At 37.2% G+C, this 22,473-nt stretch overlaps 1 protein-coding gene across 1 annotated transcript in view; it reads left to right on the plus strand.

Annotated features, from left to right (window-relative positions):
- Positions 1-22,473, plus strand: part of LOC140170806 (ADAMTS-like protein 1) — a 311,693-nt gene that overhangs the window by 180,356 nt on the left and 108,864 nt on the right. The window contains 1 exon segment of the mRNA XM_072194025.1: positions 18,646-18,769. Coding sequence (XP_072050126.1) covers positions 18,646-18,769 — 124 coding nt within the window.

The following is a 22,473-nucleotide window of genomic DNA, read 5'->3' on the forward strand; positions in this document are numbered from 1 at the left end:
GTTTTTGTGTTGGTTTGTTTGGGTGGAGGTATGATGCAGGGGATTTAAGTTAATCTGAATGTAAAGAAATCTGGCCTCAAATCTGTATGGATTTACAGCAGTATGTGATCATAAAGCTGCTTCACATTGCAGAGATTTGGAGACTTATAGGCAATTCAAGTCGGCATTTTTTAACATCAATTAAAAATTACGTCTAATATTGACACAGGTGTAAGTTTCTATAGATCCGTGCAACTTTTGACACCAGGCTTAATGAAGGCAGTTTTATTTCTTGTAACATTTGTGTCTAAGAAATATTTGTGATACCATACTACTTTTTATGACTTGTAAGCATTTATTAATTCTTTTAAATTATATGCAGCATGGCATTCAATGAAACCAAGTTGAAAATGGAAATTTAGTTATGGACTGTAAAGTTGAGTAATTTTAATCGATTGGGTTTGGATAATTAGTTGGTCTGGGTCAGCGGCAAATTGGTCAATCAGTCAATGACACTTATTGCACTGAGCAGAAGCAAAATAAAAAGGGGATTGAAAAGGGTTTTTTTTAGTAATATTGCTGTGTAATCAATTGCAAATGGAAAAAAAACAGGGTTTTAATAAAAATACGAAATAATTCATATTTTTGATAACCCCCACTTGAATTTACACTCATTTTCTATATATCCTTCTGGATTCTGGATTTGTTGAATTTGCAGTCTTGAATGGGATACTTCAACTTGGCTCTTGTAAGCTCTCACAGTCACCAGAAAAGTTACACATGCACGCTAGTGCTAGCTTCATCAGAAAGCCTCAACTGCAGGCCTGAAGTAGACAGTATTACCTTGGAAGTTAGAAACCCTACTTACTGATACACCAGTGGAGGTATCTTGCAAGCCCACCCCCGCACTCCGTTCATCCGCGGGTATTCATGCTTTTAAAACACCCCTTTTTTGTAGCAATTTCGGGAATAATTTGCCCTTCAACAATACCCCTATTTTTGCTAAAACATGAACAATATTTCTAATATAGGCCTAGCCTTTTCTGGCAGAAACGTGTAGGCTGCGTACAATGCACAAATTGCACTGTTTTATAGCTTCAATGATGTTATTATTCTGCAGACAGGATCATACTAAAGTCAAAATTGAATAGGACTGGGAATAAAATATTACCTCTTCTCTGATAAGCATTAGAGAAGTGATATTTCAATGAAAATACCCTTTTTTTTTCAATTTCGCGAATACATGGTTTTTTGTGTTTCGCGAATCGCATTTCTTCATCTTTTCGACGAGCATGAATACCTGCGGAAGCATGGAGTGCGGGGGAAGGGCTTGCAGGGCTCTTTAGGCTAGTGTCAGACTCAGAGGGAATGTGAGTTTTGTTACTGTCTGATAGTAGGGAAGCACCATTAAATATCAAGTTACCCACTACGCACGAAAAACTCGCCATGTGAACGCATTTTAACCTAAAAAATTTTTTTGTCATGACCCCAGCTACCCAGCCTTCTCTATTTCTAGTAGTGCATCCCTAATTTCAGCACAAAATAAAAGTGTAGTAGGCATTCATACACATACAAACCAAACATTGACAACCAGACAGACATAGATGAATGCAATCATATGATCATGGAAGTAGTAGATATGATATTGCATGCATTCAGAATTTGGCATGCTAGTTTATCTCTATGACAAAGCAGTCCTAACAAGCAATCAATCAAATTTTCTGGCAAAAAATGTTTCTGTCATGTGCTTTAATTATGTTATTACTTTGAGTGGCAACAGAAATTGGTTTAGGAAACATTAGTGATAATAATGCAGACTTTGACATTTGTTTTTTAATGCATTTAAGTGAATTGAATTTTCCATTAGTGCATATTGCAAGATGTGTTTTAAATCCATTTAGAATAATAGAAATGATTTTCTCTCTAATTGCGAATATGATTTCCTGTTTATGTTGCCTATGGAAATTTGTCAGTGAACTGAAAATAAGTAGATCGATCATTATATTGTTAAAGTAAAAAGAAACAATAAAAATATGCAGGTAAAGGAGGATTTTTATGACATTTTTTAGTAGATATCCATGAAAAAAAAACTTATTCCCAAAATTTCAGTTGATTCTGATTTTGCATTTGCATCTGACTCTAAACCCCTTACCCTGATCCTAATCATAAAACACAGACTTATCAAATTTACACTTATTAATTATTATGAAGGTAAATCTTGCCAAATACATAATATTGTGTACCATCCAAGCGATGTAAACAGATTGCGCAATCTAGCCGGTACAGATCATTGACACTGATCGTCTTGTAACATTGGCCTAATAACATTTATCCCACATCCGGTGAAATGATCTGTGACTGTTTTCAATATAGAAAGTTGCTGACATTTTTAAATATCATCTGTATCTGTAATCATCTGTTAATGTGGTGCAATTACTACTCAACAATCAAGTGCCTTTTTCTTTTAGGAAACTGTTTGCACTCTGCTATGTAGATGTAAATATGTTAATTCAACTGTGTAGGTCTAATTGTAATTAGCAAATTGGGGTATATCACCTGGGTACATCAGTGCCCCTCGCATGTGCCCCCCTCAAAGTGAAGATTTTGGGCTTGATGGTCTTCAATCAGTCAGGTGTGACACCCACCTTGGATTTTGATATCGGCCCAATGCCTAAATTTTACTGGTGTCTTAGGGATGCACCATTAGACTTCAAGGGAGGGGGGAGGAAGTTTTTGAAGGAAAAAAACATCCCCACTACATGAGCACAAAAAAAACTTCCCCACAAACACTAAAAAAAAAATTAAAAAACTTTCCCCACCTAACTGTACAAATGCATGAAGTCTAATGGTGCGTCCCTTATCAGAATTTTCTGAAAACTGTGAGTTTGCTCAGAATTTTAAATTCTGAAGGCCAAAGGGTGAGCAATGTTTTCATGGGTGGGGTGATCATGACAGACCCACTATGAAATGTAATTTTGAAATTATACCATGTAACAGATGGTCTTACACATAAAGGCCACATTAAAACAATTAATTTGTTTCACACCCCTCTTCCTCCTCACTTTCTGAGACCAGTTCATTAAAAAAAATCAATTTTCATATTAAATTAATACAATTTTGTGCAATTCTTGGGGTACAACCCTCATAATCTTCTTCTTCTTTTTTTTATAAAAAAAGAACATTTGCTTCATTTCCTTGAAGATACAAAAAATGCCAGCAGGGTTGATTTTGTGTGAAAACTGCTATTAATATTAATCATGTTAATGTCAATTTATTTTTTGCATAAAATAAATCTCCCTCCCTATACTCACGTTTCCAAAAACGTCTGGATGTGAAACAATTTTTTATTTCTAAGTCACATGTCAACTAATATATTTTGCTTTAATAATCCGACCTTTATAAAGTCCGATTCTTACTCCACATCGCAGTGCGATGCGATGCTTTTAAAACCTCACAGCATCGTGTGATGAAATTAAAATGTACATTTTAATTTCATCGCGCGATGCTGTGATGTTTTAACAGCATGTGGGGTCTGCATCTCCTTTTATGGTCATTCTGCCGACCTTGATTTACCAGCAACCATCACAAGCGTGCGGCTGCGATATTGCAGCGCGATGCTATAAAGTTGAACAAAATCCAACTCCATCGCGGACCAAAATTTCCACCGCGCGATGAGAATTTTTACCACAGAGCTCGTAAAAACCTGGGTCGGATTTCAGTTTTTCTAGCATCGCATCGCACTGCGATGTGTAGTAAGAACCGGACTTAATGATTGGTTGGTCAAATTATCTGTTAAAGATTGTCACTGTGATTTGAAGATTGTGACTGTGATTTGAAGATTTTAATAGACTATCCAAGTGTAACATATTAATTTGGAGAAGGACACATTAAAAATCCTCAAAGACATATATTGCTTGCCATCATCACATTTTAATCACCAATATGATCAAGTCAAGATGGTTTCTTGCGCAATATTCCTAATAATAAGTCAATCTGATCATCAATATGAAAAGAACGCACTTTGTGTTCCAAGAAACGCTTCAAAGGTTACATAAATAAGATTACAGCTTTGCTGCTATTTACACCTATCAATTCCAATTATGATCAATTTTGTTCAATATTATTTTTATATTCCATATTTCAATTGTGACTTCTGTGTTCGCACGGATTAGATTTGTCGACTTCTTGTTCCTAGGTTGTTGTACACGCATTTTACACTGTGGGCAATTTGTTATGGTGACTTAACTTTTTGAATGATATGATTTGGATGTCTGGTAGCTTGCACTATTTCTGCACCTGGATATTTTGTTTTTTAAGTATAAGTCTATACACAAATCGCAGCTGAGCTCTTTAAGGCTATATATATTTTATATCGAAATGCAGGATTAGATAATATCTTGCATTAAGCTGGTATTATAAATATTAATAGTACTATTGCATTTTGATGAAATAGTTGCTAGCAAAGTTGTCTTTCCTGAGCCAGCATCACCATTTGCTAAACTCTTCTTCAATATCCTTCCCTTTTTGTGTGTGCATATATGTTGGGGTGTCTTGGTGTTTGCCTGCAAATGAGCACAAAACTTTTCACATTAAAACCATGGACCTACCTGCAAACGAGCACCGTCCTTGGTTTGTGCAGGTTTGCAGTATTATGTACCAATTGCGTGCCAAATACATTTTAGAGATATGTCTATATCTATACACACAAAATTTGGTCCTCAGTATGTCAAGTCCATGATTGCCTGCGCACATTAGTATAAATCCATCTTGAAATGGGGGGGGGGGGGCATTCAGCCTGAATAATAAGAAAGTTTCTGAAAATAATAAAACAGGCCATTTTGCCGGGGGCGGTGTTTGAACATATCAGTGCAAAACCAATTGTGTCCACAATTACACAATTGCACATGACTAAATAAATGCCTACCATCATATTATAATTATGGCAATGTTCAGCATGAAGGTCTCAAATAAATGACAAATCCCCAGGTTGAAATCATTACAGTGTAATGGAACTTAAAGTGCTATGACACAAAAACCAATGGAGTTTTACAAATGTGGCAAATTTATGCATGATATCATTTTGATAAAACAGAAACATGCATTATTCAATTTATTGGTTTTTTTTATCCTTATCGTTTTTCTGAAGGTTTCTCATATTTTAGTTTCTACTTTCTTTATGTTCCTGAGCACACATCCAGAACACACACTCTTAACACTTCAACACATTTATATTTTACACATAAAATAATAGGAGGTGTTGCTTACAATCATAACATGTTTACAAGGATATTTTACCACTGATTATTAAAGCTGAAACATAATATTGCTGATATAAATATGTTATGGTAGTAATATTTTTTGTTAAAGGTAACCATGTCAATAAAATAATATTAAAATAGTAGTATTAGTAAATATGTTGAAGTTTCAATAAGCATTAATGTCACACAAGTCTGTGTTTAGAGTACATGTTACAGATCTAGTATTTCTCTCCTTCTAATGTAGAATATGTCAGATTTTCATACAATAAAAGCAATCAAAAGCTAATTTTAACAAGCAATCAAAAACTTCCAACAAGTTGAACTAATTACTGTCGCTTGAATTAACAAATAATATCAAAATTGCCCTTTAATGCTGCGCATTTTGAAAAAAAATGTCCTTAACTTTTTACACATCTAAAAGCTATATCTTGTTTGCCTTAAGGATAGGAAGTAGTCCAACAATACAATATGAATGCAGCAATTTAACACTACCAAATTAACACTCGCAAGGTGCTGTTAATTTCTAAAACCAACCAAGGCTATCTCCACATACATCCGTAATATGCCACTAATGACTCTAAATGATTCTTTGTTCCATAATTTGTAGACCACAGATTACATCAAAACATATCAAGACATGTGTCAAATCTTCGACCATATCATACACACAGCTGCCCGAAATAATACCGATATTCATATTTTTTTTGGCGATAATCATGATAATCATTGTCAGCTTAAGTCAGTGCAATGGTAACAACTTATAATTCCTTAATTGTGATTAATGCCTGACTTAAGGGCATGTCGGCATTCACTGTATATTCACTGCATTCACTGAACTGAACTGAACTGAACTGTATAGTAGAAAAGAAGAAAGCACATCGGCTTACTCAACTATTTTGTTAAATGTTTTATTTTCAGTGAATTCGCTTCACAATTTTGGCACATCATTATAAAGGTAATCCATCCAATTTTACAATCAGTTTATTTAAAGTCATAGTTCCAATGTTTCACAATGCTACAAGCTGGCAGTGTAGATGTGAAGATTAAAATATAACCAGAAGGGCCGGTGTTGGATCAAACGGACCGTAGCAAGGAGAAGGTTCAATGTAAATCTGACATTTATTCAGATACAATAAAGTTTGTGGTAGATTGTATTTTCATGCTATATTACATGGTACCATGATTTTGAACACTTATAGGAATGTTGTGGGATAATTGGGCACGTGGAAAACCAAAATGGAATTTGTCAGTTAAGCTTAACAAAATCTCTTTTGGTGCAGGTTGCCGATAAATTCAAGTTTTTGTTACTGATACATAAGCCTAGGATTGATTTCTACTTGGGATAGAGGTAAAATGTTACATGCAAATTCTCTATTTATCTTTCAGATGTTGTCTGCATTCTCCAGTGGTTCCACCACCACCTTTGTCCACTTTTGTCTACCAGTGGGGATCTAATCCTAGTCTGAGGAATTAGGGGTTTCTATGTCATTTTTGTTTAGTTCAAGTTAGCTTCATTTGGAGGTATCAGTAGAGAGGGGTGGGGTAACAAGACCAATATTGGCCCAGCAAGAACTTTTTGGCCCAGATGATTATGGAATAAGGAGAAAACTGAAGTAAACGCATGAAATTGATTTGAATTTGGTTACTGGGCCATATACTCTTGTAAATGCTTTAAATTGACCAAAGTGCAAAATCCATAGAGGCAACAATAATAGCTAGGGGAATCAAAATAGATCAAGACCCTCCCCCTCCCCCTGCACCTGTCCACCAACCTCCTGACTTATAATGATCCTGTGCACAATTTGTTTTTTTTCCCATCAAGTTTCATCATCAGTCAAAAAGTACAATTAAACTCATTTTTGAGATACATATACTTATGTATTGCATAAAGCAAATTTAGATTGCTTTCCGAGTTTTTTTACTGGAAAAACACACTTTTGAATTCTAATTGAACATTCACATTATTCAAACGTGAGTGTGAGTTTCAATGCGGACAGGCAACAGGACACTCGGAATCAAGTGTGAAGGACCTAATAGCCAAATGTCTTTTAATAAAGTCAGTGCCCTTATATGAGTTCTTACCCATCTGGCCGACAATAACCAACCAAATATATTACTACATAACGAAGTGAAGATTTGGACATTGAGCAGGGGGACTCATCATTCTCACTATCTCAAAGTTATTTGTTCATTTAATGGTCCACAGACACTAGTCAGTTTTTGTTTGCCTTAAACATTGTTCAGATTTTGATTTGTTTTAAGGAGGCACTTGCCCCCTGTCCCAAGATGATTTGTCTCTGCTGACAGCACACCATCTGTATTAGTTAGATACATGTAGCACAGGTAGAGAAATGGTTAGGAGGTTTCACATGAGATAAGATCACATTGATGCAATTCAATATGGTTTACATATGCGAGTATATTAGCGTTCAGTGGCATAAATTTCTTCAAAATGGTCAAATATGGCGCATATCGGAACAAATTCATGCAAATCTCAACAAAAAATTTAAAAGCTAAAAATGATAAAATAATGAGTTAAATTTGGTTAAAAACACAAAAACATTGCGGGATGATTGTATAGACCATCCCCTCATCAAAATATGTGACGTGTCATGTCAAAAGGAGACACTTTTGGGCAGGATTGTAAATGGAGAAATAGCCAAAAATATGTCCCGGGGTGATTTTTTCACAATTTGGGTTTGTTACGAATTTGTGATGTTATTAATGTTAAAAATATTGTCTGAGAGATTCAGACTGGAATATAACTGGCATCTTGTATTTTTTGAGACATTTTTCAAGGTAATTCCTATTCTCAACATTGTCAATAATATTTTTAAAGGCCGATATCTCAATTTCCAATTTTATAATACCATAACTTACGAACTCAATATCGTCGCTTAGGAATGTCCGATTTCATTGGGGAAAACGGCGTTGTGGAGCAAAATATCTCTATATTTAAGATATGTAAAAATCTCAAAATTGATAACCTGCCCAAAAGTGTCTCCTTTTGACATGACACGTCACATATGGTTGGTCTGAAAGCATTCTATGTAATGCACAAATCAATTGTAGTCCCGGCCCCCCAGGGGCCTGGCAATAGCGGGGTCCGAGCCGGGACTTGGCCGGGGATGTAACAGCTCAATGTGTCCCCGCAGTGCAGGGACGTAGTGGGGGAGTGTACGGGGATGTAATGCCTCTCAAACAGGCCGGGATCTACCCCGGGAGTGTACCCGGGACGTAATAGAAGAGTACTCTCAACTGTGCCGGTCGATCAAGGGAAAAAACTCATGGGACTTCAACATGGTGCCCGGGGCTAGGGGTGGGGACTTGGCCAGGGATGTACCCGGGATGTACACAGAAATAGTGCCCGCCCTCGGGACTAAGCCAGGACTGTAACATGTTTGTAACCGCTTTCAAAAATTACATCCCGGTAGGTCCCACTATCCCGGCCCAGGGCCGGGACTACAATTGATTTGTGCATAAGTACCAGTGGCAAAGCCAAGGGGGGAGGGAGAGTGCAGCTGCCCCACCCTGTGAGAAGTCTTATGCCCCTCTTGCCTCCTTTGTTGGATACTGGCAGCTGCGGCATCAGGAATTTTTTTGGGGGTGAGGGGCATTAGGGGACAATTTTAGGGGGGCCAAAATCAGCAAATTTTGTGCAAAATTGCTGCAGAAAGTGAAAATATTTTTAATTTTGGGATTTTACTGGGGGCCAAGAGTTCTGACTGGGGAATCCCCCACCGTCATACCTCATGTCGTGCCACCACTGGATGTTGCTGTCCTGATATATGTTTTGTACCTTTTAGCCCATTTTGACCATTTTGTCAACCCCCCCTCCTCCCTCTCTCTGAAAAATTCTATATTACCACATTGATGTGCATTGGTGTCTCTTGTGAGAGCCCCAATAAGCTTCTTCAATTGAAACTGCTTGCTGCCCTTTGCTGTATACCCATCATGGAGACTTTATCCTCACCTTGAATGGTCTGGCGGTCACTGGCCAGGCCCCTTGTTTATTTTCAAAATATTGACAAGAATTCAAAGCACATCTGATGAATCGTTTGCTAGGCCGGCTGATGTATCAGTAGAGTCTGTCTTGTCATTCAGTGCCTGCTTCAAATCAAGCCTGCTAACACCAGCTGTAGAGCCTGTATCTCATAGCATGATATTAAGCATTAGAATCATGTATCAAAATCAGCAGAAGGTTTAAGTCTTTTATTTTGTGATGGGATCACTACTAAAAGTTGTCTACCTTGGGCTATTCCAGTTGAAATCCATACCCCCCTCTGCCCCGGAAGACCTGACTGAAATCTTCAATGCATGGGTAGATTTCAAATATGGAGTCACCCATAAGGTGCAAAGGTCCGCATTTCTAATTTGCTAATTCTCCACACCTCCCCACCCTTTCAAAAAATCCTGCAAACATGATACGGACCTACCTTGTGTTGTTGAGATTGAAAAGTGTGTTGGCCACTTGTGCGATGCAAATGAACAGGAATTGAAACAGAAATAGACAAATTTGCTGCATTTCCTTCAGAGATTTCCCTGGAGGAAACAATTGCTGAATTGTGTAAACATGAAGAATCCACAAGCAGGCATCTTTCATTTGTGTACACTGTACAGTATTTCATAGTTGAGTGACAGATATAGATTGTTAACAACATTAGTTCTTTACCTAATTTGGAGCACCAAATCCTATAGATGTGTGTAATGGTTGAAGATGAAGCACCTATCTACCTGTCATTTATAGGATGAGCAGTGAGCACCTTGCTCCTGTGACATATGAAGAGCTTTGTTGCAAAACCCCTTACACCCACTTGAGCAATTTTGAGAAAACATCAAAAATTCATATAAAAAAAGTACTGATATGGGGGTTTGCAACAAAAGCAGTTTTGGTGGGATGCTTGGGTAGGATGAGCATCCTGCTAAAACCTGCTTTTGTTGCAAACTCCCTATATCTGTGATTTTTTTGTCTGCAAGACTTCGAAACGGCCACAATAAGTACTTTTTTATTGGACTAGAAATGTGAAATTTCTGCTACAATATACAGGCAAGACAGGGAAAGGTTAATGGGGCAGGATTACATGACCATTACACTGCTTTTGATTGCAACGTTCTGTTATGTTCATGAAGAGATTGAGACACTTCCGTTTTTGTCTAAGGAAACAACATGGGTATAGGATCAGGATAGGCTTAAATACACTCAGAAAACCCTGAGAAAATCAATACAATGTTGACAATTTCAAACATCAAAAATGCTGAATTTGTCATCAAAAGTTCTGTTGTGCATGATGGAAACATGAAAAGTGAGTGTTGATTATTTTGATGTATGTTGCTGCAATAAAATGTTGACATACAGTGAGTTTATGATTGATATAAATAGGCCAAATAACCAGCCCCCATACTTCAATCATAGGCCTATTACAGCTCCCATGTTATTGAAGCAAAGTCGCAAGTAGGATTGCTGCTTTATGTGTGTTGGCCGGGGTTGTGGACCTTTTGTGAAATTTTTATTCAAAGAAGGGTATATTTCAATGTTTGTGCCAAAAAAGTGTACATTTTTTGAATTTTTCCTTCAAAAAAGGGCAAATTTTTAACAGTTTTATAGAAAAATGTGACCTTTTTATTTGGATTGGCATTTCGGGGGTGCATCGCGCCCCCACACCCCCTGCTTTGTATATTGTATATGTACAATTATTGCCTGTGAAAGGCGAATTAGCTTTTTTCTCCAAACCAGTCTCACTGTGAAAATTACCCCATAACAGGATTTTTGCAGGGTATGTTAGTTTGATAAAGTACAATATAATTGTGTAAAAAACAGTATTTTGAAAAATATTTAGGGGGTCTTCCTCAGCAAATGTTGCAATATGGTTTTAAATCCCCAATATAGATCTCCACAGTTAAGAACCACTATTCCGAGATATGAAATCTTACAAAGTGTAAATAACAACTGGCAGCAATAAGAGCATGATTGGTTGCACTCATATGTGCATGACAACATGATGAATGTGCAACACATGGGGGGAGATGTTGAGAAAATCTATAGATATGGGTGAAGGGGTTAATAACAGGCTGGGGGAAGGGGGAAATATTGTATGTCAGAGAAGAAGCAGAAAAATATTTATGCCACTCATAACATACTTTTGAACTTTTATTCTTTTCAAAGTGCTTTGGGATCATGCAATGTAAAATTGAAATTGTCCATATTATTATTGTCATGATGCTCTGATGGATTGAACCATAGAGAGTTAAGTATCAATTAGCCTTTTCGAGATGTGGCAGACACAGTAGGATGGCGCTGCACGAAGTGTGTCTTTTGAATTTGCCTGGTTTTACCCAACATGAAGACGTGCCTTCCTTTTATGTACCCCATACTTCGAAAAAGGCTAATAATGATGTGTCTTATTATGGACTGTTTAGCCAGGATTGGCAATCATGATCTGATGCACAATTAATGAATTATGCAGGATTAACCACAGAGATTCTGCACACTTGTTGTGATAGGCAAATGCAAGTTATTTATGTGCGAGATTGGAATGCACTTTGCAGTCAATTGTAAGATTAACTTTTTCAAAATCAGCACCCCCCCAAAAAAATCCTGCGTAAGGGCCTGGAAATGATCATGAACATCAACATCATTACCATGGAAGCAGGTAACGGCTAACTGAGCTTCCTTCAACAGAATCGCATCAGCTTTTCAGAGAACTGTTTTGAGCATTTTGTGGTCAGTTATAATAACAGGTTCATTTACAGGCCTATTGTTACCTGACACACAAATGGCACAAAACATCTTCAATCACACCTTAAGACTCAAATAGGCAAGAGAATAGCACTGTTTTGTAGGTAACAACACAGAAGTCGTGTTCACATTGTCGGACGTACGCCCGGCGGAACTTGGTTGGCGCAAGTTGCTAGGAGTAGCGGTATAGGTGCAGTGCAGGAGTAGGTGCAGTGTGAACGATGGTCAGCGTAAGTTCCGCCAGGCGTACGTCCGACAATTTACTCCTGACAAAAGTCAGGAGTAGCGAGCTGGGTGTAACCTCCGCCAGGCGTAAGTTGCAATGTAAACGCAGATTACGCCTGGCACTCGGAGTAAGTTTGACCTTTAGTTGGTCAGAACTAAGTAATTACATATCGCGTGGTTGATAAAGGTCACAGAAACACCGGAAGTGGTAGCCAATGTTTATACCGACCAGAAGTGAATGCTTGGTGAAACTAGTCGGCGTAGTACTAGGAGTAGGCTAGGTATGGACACGCGGTAGGAGTAGGGAAAATATTTGTGGAATTTTGATCAATGTTAGCGTAAGTTTTCGCCGGGTGTAACTCAAAATGTGAACACGACTAGAGAGAGAGAAATCCTGCTAGACCAGCCAGCCGGCCCTCGGGATGATATTAACCTTTTGGTACATTGATAAAGTAGTGTTGAGCACCAGTTTGAGCAGTCCATTAAAATAAATGTTTCAAAAATCGGCTTAAAGGCACCGTCAGTGATTCCGGCAAAAGCGTGAAAATAATTACAGGTTTTAGAAATGGCTGTGAAGCATAGGATAACTCTTTTAAGTACTGATTAAGGCCTATAGGAATATATTTGCATTATAAGAAATTAATCAGAAGCAAGAAAACAGCAATTGATAAAACAGTGTAAAGCTCCATTCAATATTTATATTGTGTGCTGATGAAATTGTTCATGACAAGACAGAAGTAGCCGAAATTGACTTAAATTTTTAAGATTATTATTATACACAGCCATATCTCTTACAAAAACAGATTTTTTTTTCATGATTTCTTAGATTTTTGGATCAGAGCAGTTGCAACTATACCAGCAATCAGCATTTGCATGACCTGATGTTGTTCAGACTGAAATGCAGTGTCATACTATTTGGGGATGAGGAAATTAATAATACATGAAATGTTTGATGTTGTGAATGGTTTCCCCGGACTCAAACTCCGTCAAAATAAGTTTGAGATGCACAAAACTTGCATTCTTATATTTTTATCTCACATTGTGAAATATTTTCACTAATTTAGAGTATTAATCTTACAGTTCTTCTGAGAAATTGCGTTTAACATATTTTACCAATGTTTTTGTCAAAAAAAAGGGGAGGGGACTAAATTAGCCAATTTCTCTTGAGGAAAATTTACACCGCAAAATAAATGTACATATTACATGTAGCCTTGAAATTTACCTTTTTTTGCCCTTAAAATTGTTATAATCAGGAAGCCTAAGTGTTTTGCAAGTAAATGGTTAAGGGTTATAGGTATCCCCCAGTGGTCTCAAATCCAGTCAGGGTTTGTTTGCTAGCTGGGGTTTTATTTGTTCCTTTCAATTCTCTCTTTTCAATTCTTTGATGTGAATGACCCCTTCACTTGCTCTACATGTATGATACTAGTCATGATAGTTTTGTATAGGGAACCTTTAAAGGGGTGAGGTCTTTAGAAGGGAGTGAGCGAGACATGACCTGCATCTTTAATTTGTTCATTCTTACTGAGGTACACTCGTTTGTCCGTTTGTCATTCAGCCTAGTCCAGTGGCTCCACCCAGTGGCGGCACCAGGAATTTTTTTTCGGGGTGGGGCATTGGGGGGCAAAGTGAATTTCAGGGGGGCAAAATTTGCCAATTTTGCACAAAATTGTGGAAAAAAGTGGAAATTTACGTGATTTTTGGAGTTTTGCCTCAAAAGTGGGGGGGCAAGAAAAATTTGCCTCCCCGTAGTGCCGCCACTGGCTCCACCTTTGTGATATTACTTGTAATCAAAGTCCATTGTAGTGATGTTTTTAAGGTTAGCAACTATTTTAAACTGTTGCTATTTGGTGGTTCACAGCATCTTCCAAATGGTGGTAGTGAGCTTCAGTAAAAATTGCATTGATCATTTCATAGCGAGTGTGTAGAAAAATTCAAATATCACAGATATACTTTTGTAGGTCCTGTGTTTCTTGAGTTATGTTGTAAAGAGGGCTGAAACAACAGCACTTTTGTGCGCTTTATAAATGTCCATTATTATTATTATTTATTATTATCAATTTCAAGAAACAAATCTGGGGAAGACTTTTTTGTTTTTATGGGGAATATATAATGTCCAAACTCACAAGTCATGCCAGGAAAGTTGAGGGAACAGACGTATTATAATCTCAGAAAGTCTATCTGAGAAGTTGGACAACAAAAATTAGAAAAGAACCTGGTAAAAAAGTAATTGAATTGTAAGGGACAAACACACTTTGAATGGGTCTGTCATATGATAGTTTAAATTGGCACTGACTGAATAACAATGTTTGAGTTCAACTGGGTGCGTTCTTTTAAATCCAGCAAGTTTAGTGGAAAACATGATTTACTCAATCATGCTGGGGATTGGTGAATGCAAACATACATTTAAGTTAACATTATATTTTGGATGTATAGAATAATGTCAAACATGAAAAATGCTATTTGCCTGATCATGCTGGCAAAGTGTGATATGCTGTCTATAAGGGCCATAACGAGGTCAAAAAATGTGGGGCGGCCATTAACCTATTGCCATTTTTGGGGCAAATGCTGCAAAAATTACACAGTTTGGACTATAATGACACTAAAATTTGTCAATAAATTGGCAGACTAGAATTTCCACATTCAAATTCATATTTATTACATGTTTAAATATTAAGTAATTAATTGCTATAAAATCATGTCATGGTGAGATAAATAAATATGGAAACTCTTAACCCTAACACCCGTTCCGATTTTTGGCAAAGGGAAAGCAAAGAAGGAAGGAAGGAAGACGATAGCGGGGAAAAGTTGTTTTCTTCAGCTTGGTTTTGAACCAGGGACCCCTTGGATGCGGAGGACAAGACCTGGGATATATAACAAGCCATGAATGTGTACACTGCCCTGCCAGCGCCAGCGCTTTTGATGTATATGTTTGCTCTGATGATTGCGCAATTATTGGATCATGTGGGATGCATGCGCTTGCAGTCACTGTGTGCGCTCTAGCCTTTTGTAGCCTGATGCAAGGTTAGGGTTAAAGAGGAAGCCTTGTCAAAGCAGTTATTCTGGGGTGAACCAAACCTGCCTGGTTATCAAATTAATCAGTGACAAGGTTATCTCTGAATTCGACATTAATTAGCACCTGTCGAATTCAGAGATAAACTTGTCACTGATTAATTGATAACCAGGCAGGTTTAGTTCATCCCAGAAGAACTGCTCTAGCAGGGCTTCCTCTTTAAACATGAACCATTGCCCATGACAGACTGGGGCAGATATGTGCTTATTTTCTGCATAGCCAGAACTGAGGTAGTTTGGCAAATGTTGACAATTTTATCATGTATGCGCAGAGCCCTTCGTCAGAGGCAGAGCCCTTTAACCAGGGAGGGGATTTTTAGTTCAAATTTGGGGTCCTAATTGGCTAAAATGTGCAACAAATAAGTTGTGTTTTTCATATTTTCGGTGTAAATTTGTAGGAGTCGGGATATAAACTCCCAAAGTTACTCATTGAGCATGCCAAATGATAACTTATATCTCATGTACTGACCCTGTTTCAAATCCTGTTGTTTTTATGACATGGCAAATTTCATAAAACTTTGAAAATGCAAAATAATTATGTTCTCTATTCAAAAATTGTTGTAACCAATAGTAGTTTGTGTATTGAGCCCATTGGCCCATATTCCTATCCTCTCCTGAATCCCAGGCCTATATATTCCAGTTCCCCCACCTCTCTTACTCATACGTGGTATTTCCCCCTCCCTCCCTTATGCATAAATGTATTTAACATAGATTCTGATACTGATAAAACTGTGCAAGTGGAAATTTTCACAAAACTTAATTTTCTCGCTTTTGGCATTCAACGTAGCGACTGTGACATTGAAAGTTTGTAAATAATATTCTCTTATGATAGGGCTATATGTAAGAAAACAGCAAATTGTGAATTTTAGCAAAGTGTTAAAAATCGACAAAGTGTGAAAAATTACCATTAAACAGAAAAAAGTCAAACCAATGAATAGTTTTCTTTCAGTGAAACATTCTCTTTTTATGCCGCACTGGCACTGCACTGAATGATTGATCCTATATAAAATGCTGCAAATTAAAGGTTTTCAACCTCTGTATGGGTGGCTGAGTTATGCCTGCTCCATATTTGCCATCAATACGTCATACTTTAGTTACTGGTGCAAACCCATCAGCAACCCATTAACTTTGTGTTGTGATCATTTTGATCATGGTTCCATCACAGATAGTGTGAACCAGCTGCAGAGCGACAATAAATTTTGATGTCACACTACGTCTACAGGCAAATTACAGATGCAACCAAATTTAAGCATTGATTGTAGAATGCTGATAAATCATCACAGCATTGTGTGGTAAATAGTGGCGGATAATATAACGGTAATGCAGAAATTTAACCAGATTCAGTAAGAGTCAAATCATAAAACAGGTTAATAGTGACATTTTACATTAAATTGACAAGAAACATTGGTTTCCCATGCATATTTTGGGAAGTTCATATAAAGGCCCACTGAAAATAACTGATTGTAATCAGTGGAAACCAGTTTTCAAATTGAAATTATAATTTTATCTGATATACGTACTCGTTGTTTATATTTTTCATGTCCACCTTATCACAAACTCGGTTTGCTATTGAACATTGTAGTGTAACTTTGTATTCCAAATATCAAACCTCATACCCTTTACACTGTGAACATTAAGTGTGGAACATGAAGTGTGGGACTTTGATAACAGCTATGAGGCTATTTTCAATAGTATGACAAATCAACATAATTTCCTACATTCTGGTCAACATATTTCATCAATTTATTTAAATTAAGCAATTGGAAATTTATCGTTTCCAGTAGGCTGTTCCATTTAATGTTTGCCTTACCCATGTGGAAGATTTAAGAAAAGTCATCCACAGAAGGGGTCCATTTTTCAAATGGAATTGCGCGGGTTAATTAAATTCTGAAACCCATACTTCCCTAGCGCTTTACCTAAATCTTCCACAGTTAACAGGAGCAAATATTTCAAATGAAAGTTGCCTAAATTGTCTATTCTATATGAACACCTGTACTCCCTCTGACCAGTGCAGGTGACGGCGCTATGGGGGGAGGGATATTGCTTGTTTTTCTTCCCCCCCCCCCCAGTTTGCCTCCCCCACTTTTGAGGCAAACACCTCAAAATTACGTAAATATCCACTTTTTGCGGCAATTTTGCACACTATTTGAATTTTGGCCACTCTGAAATTCACCTCCCCCCGGAAAAAAATTCCTGGTGCCGCCACTGCCTCTGAGGAAGACGTTAGTTGAATCTTTCACGGGGGAGTGTAGATTTCAAATAGAATAGCTCATTTATTGTTTCCAATATTTTGGGTGTAGTTTGGGAAGTGTAAGTGCTATGAACCTGAAGATAACATCTTTGTGGATATTTAGTTTGAATGCTACTTTTCCCAAATGCTTAAATCTGACACATAATGACATCATTATATTTAACAACTTAACACATTTATAGTGTACTCCATTGTTACGTTACATTTATTTTTAACTTTATATTATCAATTTTTGTATTTTAAACCACCCATAACTTTTATAGTCAATTATGTGTTGAATGAATGAAAGAGCAAATTGAATGGTGGTTCAAATAAAACTTTTGTACCAAAATTTAGGATTTCAAATGACCTATATCGTGCAAAAATGTTGGTGCACTTGCACATTGCAGTATGGTTAGGAAAAACAAAAAGTGTTGACCCGACTTTGCAAAAATGTTTATTTATTTTATTTATTTGGGCAAGAGATAAATCGTTTTTTAATTTAGCAAAAAAAACAAGAAAAATCACTATTGCTTTGCTAAAGTGTCAAAATTGGATCAACTATTTTTATCAAATTGTTTGGTGAAATCAACCTGAGTTTAAAATCTAGCCAACAATAACAATAAATTGCCTCTAATTGGAAAGTTTAAATAACATGTTGAGTTGTTGACCTCTCACTGTATGTTTTAAATGGTTGAGTTGATAGGATTGACGCCCCTCCCCCCTCTTTTTGCCTATCTAAAAACATCATGTAAGGCAAAACGTCCAATTTGGTCCTATAGCGCTATTGGTGCCCCGGTGGCTCTTTCTACTCTACCCTGAACATTTGCACAGTGCTTTCGTTCTTTATTCAAATGAAAAACAATAACACAATGCAACTGTTAATTAATATACTTGATACAATTTACTACATCACCAGGGTGTGGTAGAAAGAGTTATCGTACCTTTAACCGGGCACTGATAGTGCTATAGGACTAAATTGGATGTGGTACCTATAAGGGCAAAAAAAAGTTTCTAGCATTTTATTTCATTTTTGCCTAGCTGTCTCTGCTTTCATATCCTTATGATAAATCAGAATAGATCACACATGGAGTGAAAAGGAGTAATCCTAAGAAATCTAATGTTTGTTTGTTTGTTTTTGTTTGCAGCGTGTAGGCTGTGATTACCAGTTGAATTCAACAGCCGTAGAAGATCGATGTGGAGAATGCAATGGGAATAATTCAACATGTAAATTAATCAAAGGAAACAGTATAGTCACAAGCAGAGCACCAGGTAAGTTCATTATATAATTGAAGATCAAATTAAAAGGACTAGTTTGCATATGACATCCATGCAGTCAACCAAACCAAAAACGGCTCTTTTCAGAGCCACCAAACATTTAAAATCAGCAGATAGGCGAGGTCTGCTTGTTTCTGTAGACAAGGCCCAGGAGACAAGGGGCAGTCTTCAGTGAACGGCTTTTTTTCAGAGCCACTAAAACCTTTTATATTAGCAGATAGGCAAAATCTGCTTGTTCTCTTTTGACAAGGGGCAGTCTTCAGTGAACAACTCTTTTCAGCCTGAGCCATCAGTAGGCAAGGGGCGGTCTACATGTCTCATTCTTAGGTACTTTGTCCTGAAGGAGTCAGAGCTACTCCTGAAGAAAGCTTGACAGTTCTAAACTTGTCCGACGGCGAACCCACTAAAACCCACTAATTGTTCAAACCAAAAACTCTGTAAATGCACAGTTTATAATTAAAGACACAGATAAAAAGAATTGATCGTGTCTGACGTCATCTGTCAATCAAATTCGAGCACGGTTTGTTTACAAGTGTCGTGATGATGACTTGCTGAACGCAGATTTATAACCAGGCGCCTTATTGTTAATTTGGCACCTTTCGACATGCAAACCATCTCAAAAGTTAGGTCTTTATAGTAGGAAACTTTCTTAACCGAAGGCACCATGTCCACAATGCCGAGAAAAGCTGCTTTTTGCCTTGTAAAAGTTCAGAATTTTTCGCCATTTGCTGCTATTCCTTTTCTCCGATCAGCACCAGATAGATCGGTCTTCCTTTTACGCGCTGATTAACCTGTGTAAACCAATCAAGGATCGTAATTGACAGTGACATCAGAGGCGATGAATTGTTTTTATCTTTGTCTTTCATTATAAGCAACAGACACAAATTAGTGTAGAGGTAGAGGAATGTGATTTTGCATGGAGAAAAAAGGAAGAAAATGCAGAGCCGTTTGTAATATAGTGAAATCTGAGGCAATTTTATGATTTAACCTTGCCCTCTCACCTGTTACCTTAATTGAAATAGTGGCACTTTGGGCTATTTCAGGTAATTACTGTTATGATTATGTCAGTACCATAACAGGTTAATTAGCAATGTTTGGTCAAGTTCATTTCTCAACATAAGGCCATAAGGTTTCATGAATAAGGCCCAATAAAAATTGTTTGCTTGTCTTTTTTTTTCTCTGTGGAAGACAGGGTTGGGTTTTTTTCATAATTTTTACTTTTAGAACTGATATACCTAATGATTTTTTACTGCATCACTTCATTCATGTTTTAACCCTATGAGAACTACCTGCCGATTGGCCAAAAAGAAAGAAGTTTTCATTATCAATTGGACCAATCAGCAATATTGTTAGAATAATTTCACCATTCCAAATAATTGGGGTGAATTACTTGCAAAGCTCCATTCTGATTGGTGATCAAAGTGAAGATATAATGTAATTGACCAATCAGAGGCAATGTTAGATTGGCAGGTAGTGCTCAGGGGGTTAAAACAGTTTTGATGTGTGAAGAAACTGTTTAGCTTAAACTTTCTTACACAAAATATTACCTGAGGATCAACCAGAACTTTTCAGGATGTTAAAAATCTCTGGGGTCTGTATACTTTTGTACAGTAAAATCTTTTCAAATTTTTATGATTTAAGGTCATTCGGTAAAGGACAATATATTCAACATACAAATTACAAATCTGCAAGTCATCTTAAGAACCATTGGCCAAAACTAATTAAGTATGTTTTCATTTGAATTCATTTTTCATGCTCATTGCAAATTTAATAATGAAAATCTAGAACTAAAAGAAAAGGGAATCTTTTAAAAGCATTGGTTGCACTTCTATGCCGTTAAGAGTCAAACTTCTGTACAGTATACTAGTAGAACTGGACATACCTTATAGATTACAGTGATGGATGAGTGTAGATTGTTGTTATTGGACCATGTATAATTGAATCTATTCGTTTAGTGGGCCATCCTTCAAGCCTTATTCACACTCTGCCAAAATAGTTTGCATTAATTACCCTTGTAACCTAACTTGAAGGTAAATGAGAGTTTGGCTGTCAATAAACTGGTTTTAAATAGTATACCAGGAATTAATTTTTTACTAATGGTCATTAGGGATGGCAGTTGTCATACATCACAGGTCAGTTATGGCATTATGAAAAAGCTTTATTTGCTGGTCTGAGTCAACAGAGTTTTATAAGTTAGTGGCTATTGTTGAAAATGAAATATTAGGTAATTAGTTAATTTAAAACACTTAAAAAACTAGCTGATGGGTCCCTACCTAAACATTTCTTAACTATTTTGACATTCAGTAGTGTAAATAGAGTGCATTAATTTACTAAATGAGAATGGAGCAGGGCCTTAGATTCGACGAGAATCACTGAATCTATTCTCCTAATGATTCTCGTAACATTTGTTGCGAGAATCAATTTCTTTCATTGAATTGAATCATGCAGTACACACTAAAAACTACGGGGTTATATTTTCCGTGGTCATTTTGAATTGACCACGTTTGGGGTTGTTTTGACCCTTCAAGGGGGTTGTACTGTTTTAATTTGACCACTTTCACGAGGTCATTTTAGCCATGACGAACGTGGTCAAAAACTTAGTGGTCATTTTGCCGATACCGTCGCGCATTGATATCAGTTTCAATCTTCCGCTTTGAAAATCTCAATTCATAAATGAGTTTAAACATGAGCTGCAATTAATGTTTGTTGATTAATAAATAAAACTAATTTTTTGACCGAAGTTACCCAATTTGTCAACTTTATAATGACTTGCATTTCGGATCGGCTCACGTGGTCACATCAGCGCCATATTTGTTCTGATTGTGCAGCTCAGCGGATTGTCGTGTGTGCTTGTCTGCATGATGGAATATGAAAAGTTAGTTGAAAAGTGAGACTGCAAGGATGCATATAGACCCTTGTCTATGCACGCAAATTCATTCCAATTTCATGCTGTCGTGTCTGGTGTCTTGGTTGCAGTTGTTATAAGCTTATATCATGTAAGCTTATAATACGTGAACTGTCATAGGCGATGACTGACTGTGTGTGAGTGTGATACACATATGCATTTTGCAGTTTGCTGTTTATGTAATGCTTTCTCTGTGCAGAAACACACTTATGTCCTGGTGGGACCAGCATGACCATAGGCCTACTAAAAAATCCAAACAACCCCTAAATGTGGTTATTGAGTAACCCTATAAAACAACCCTTTCAAATGGGTCATTTCATTTGACCCCGAAATGAGGTCATTAAGTAACCCAATAAGGCAACCCTTTTGAAGGGGTCATTTCATTTGACCCCTAAATGTGGTAATATTTTGACCCCACTGGGGTTACTCTTTGACCCAAATGCGTAGTCATTGCAATGACCCCGACCAATGGGGTCAAAATGACCCCGTTAGTGGTATGGTGTTTAGTTGATATTATGCTGGGGTCAAAAATGACCCCGCTTGGGTCATTTTTGACCCCGTAGTTTTAAGTGTGTAAGTGAAGTGACTCTGATGGTTTTGATTCTCGCAAACTGGCACGAAATCTAGGCCCTGATGGAGGCCTATAGCATCATCTGATTGGCCAATTTGAGGTGCTTACTTTTTCTACCACTTGTTGCATTTTGATTCAAATCAAATGATGCATAATTTTCACCTTGATGTGGTAGATGGTGGTAGTCATGGGGGGGGGGGCAGGGGAGAGGGAGCAATGTGC

The sequence above is a fragment of the Amphiura filiformis genome, chromosome 15, assembly GCF_039555335.1.
Source record: "Amphiura filiformis chromosome 15, Afil_fr2py, whole genome shotgun sequence".
Lineage (NCBI taxonomy): Eukaryota > Metazoa > Echinodermata > Ophiuroidea > Amphilepidida > Amphiuridae > Amphiura > Amphiura filiformis.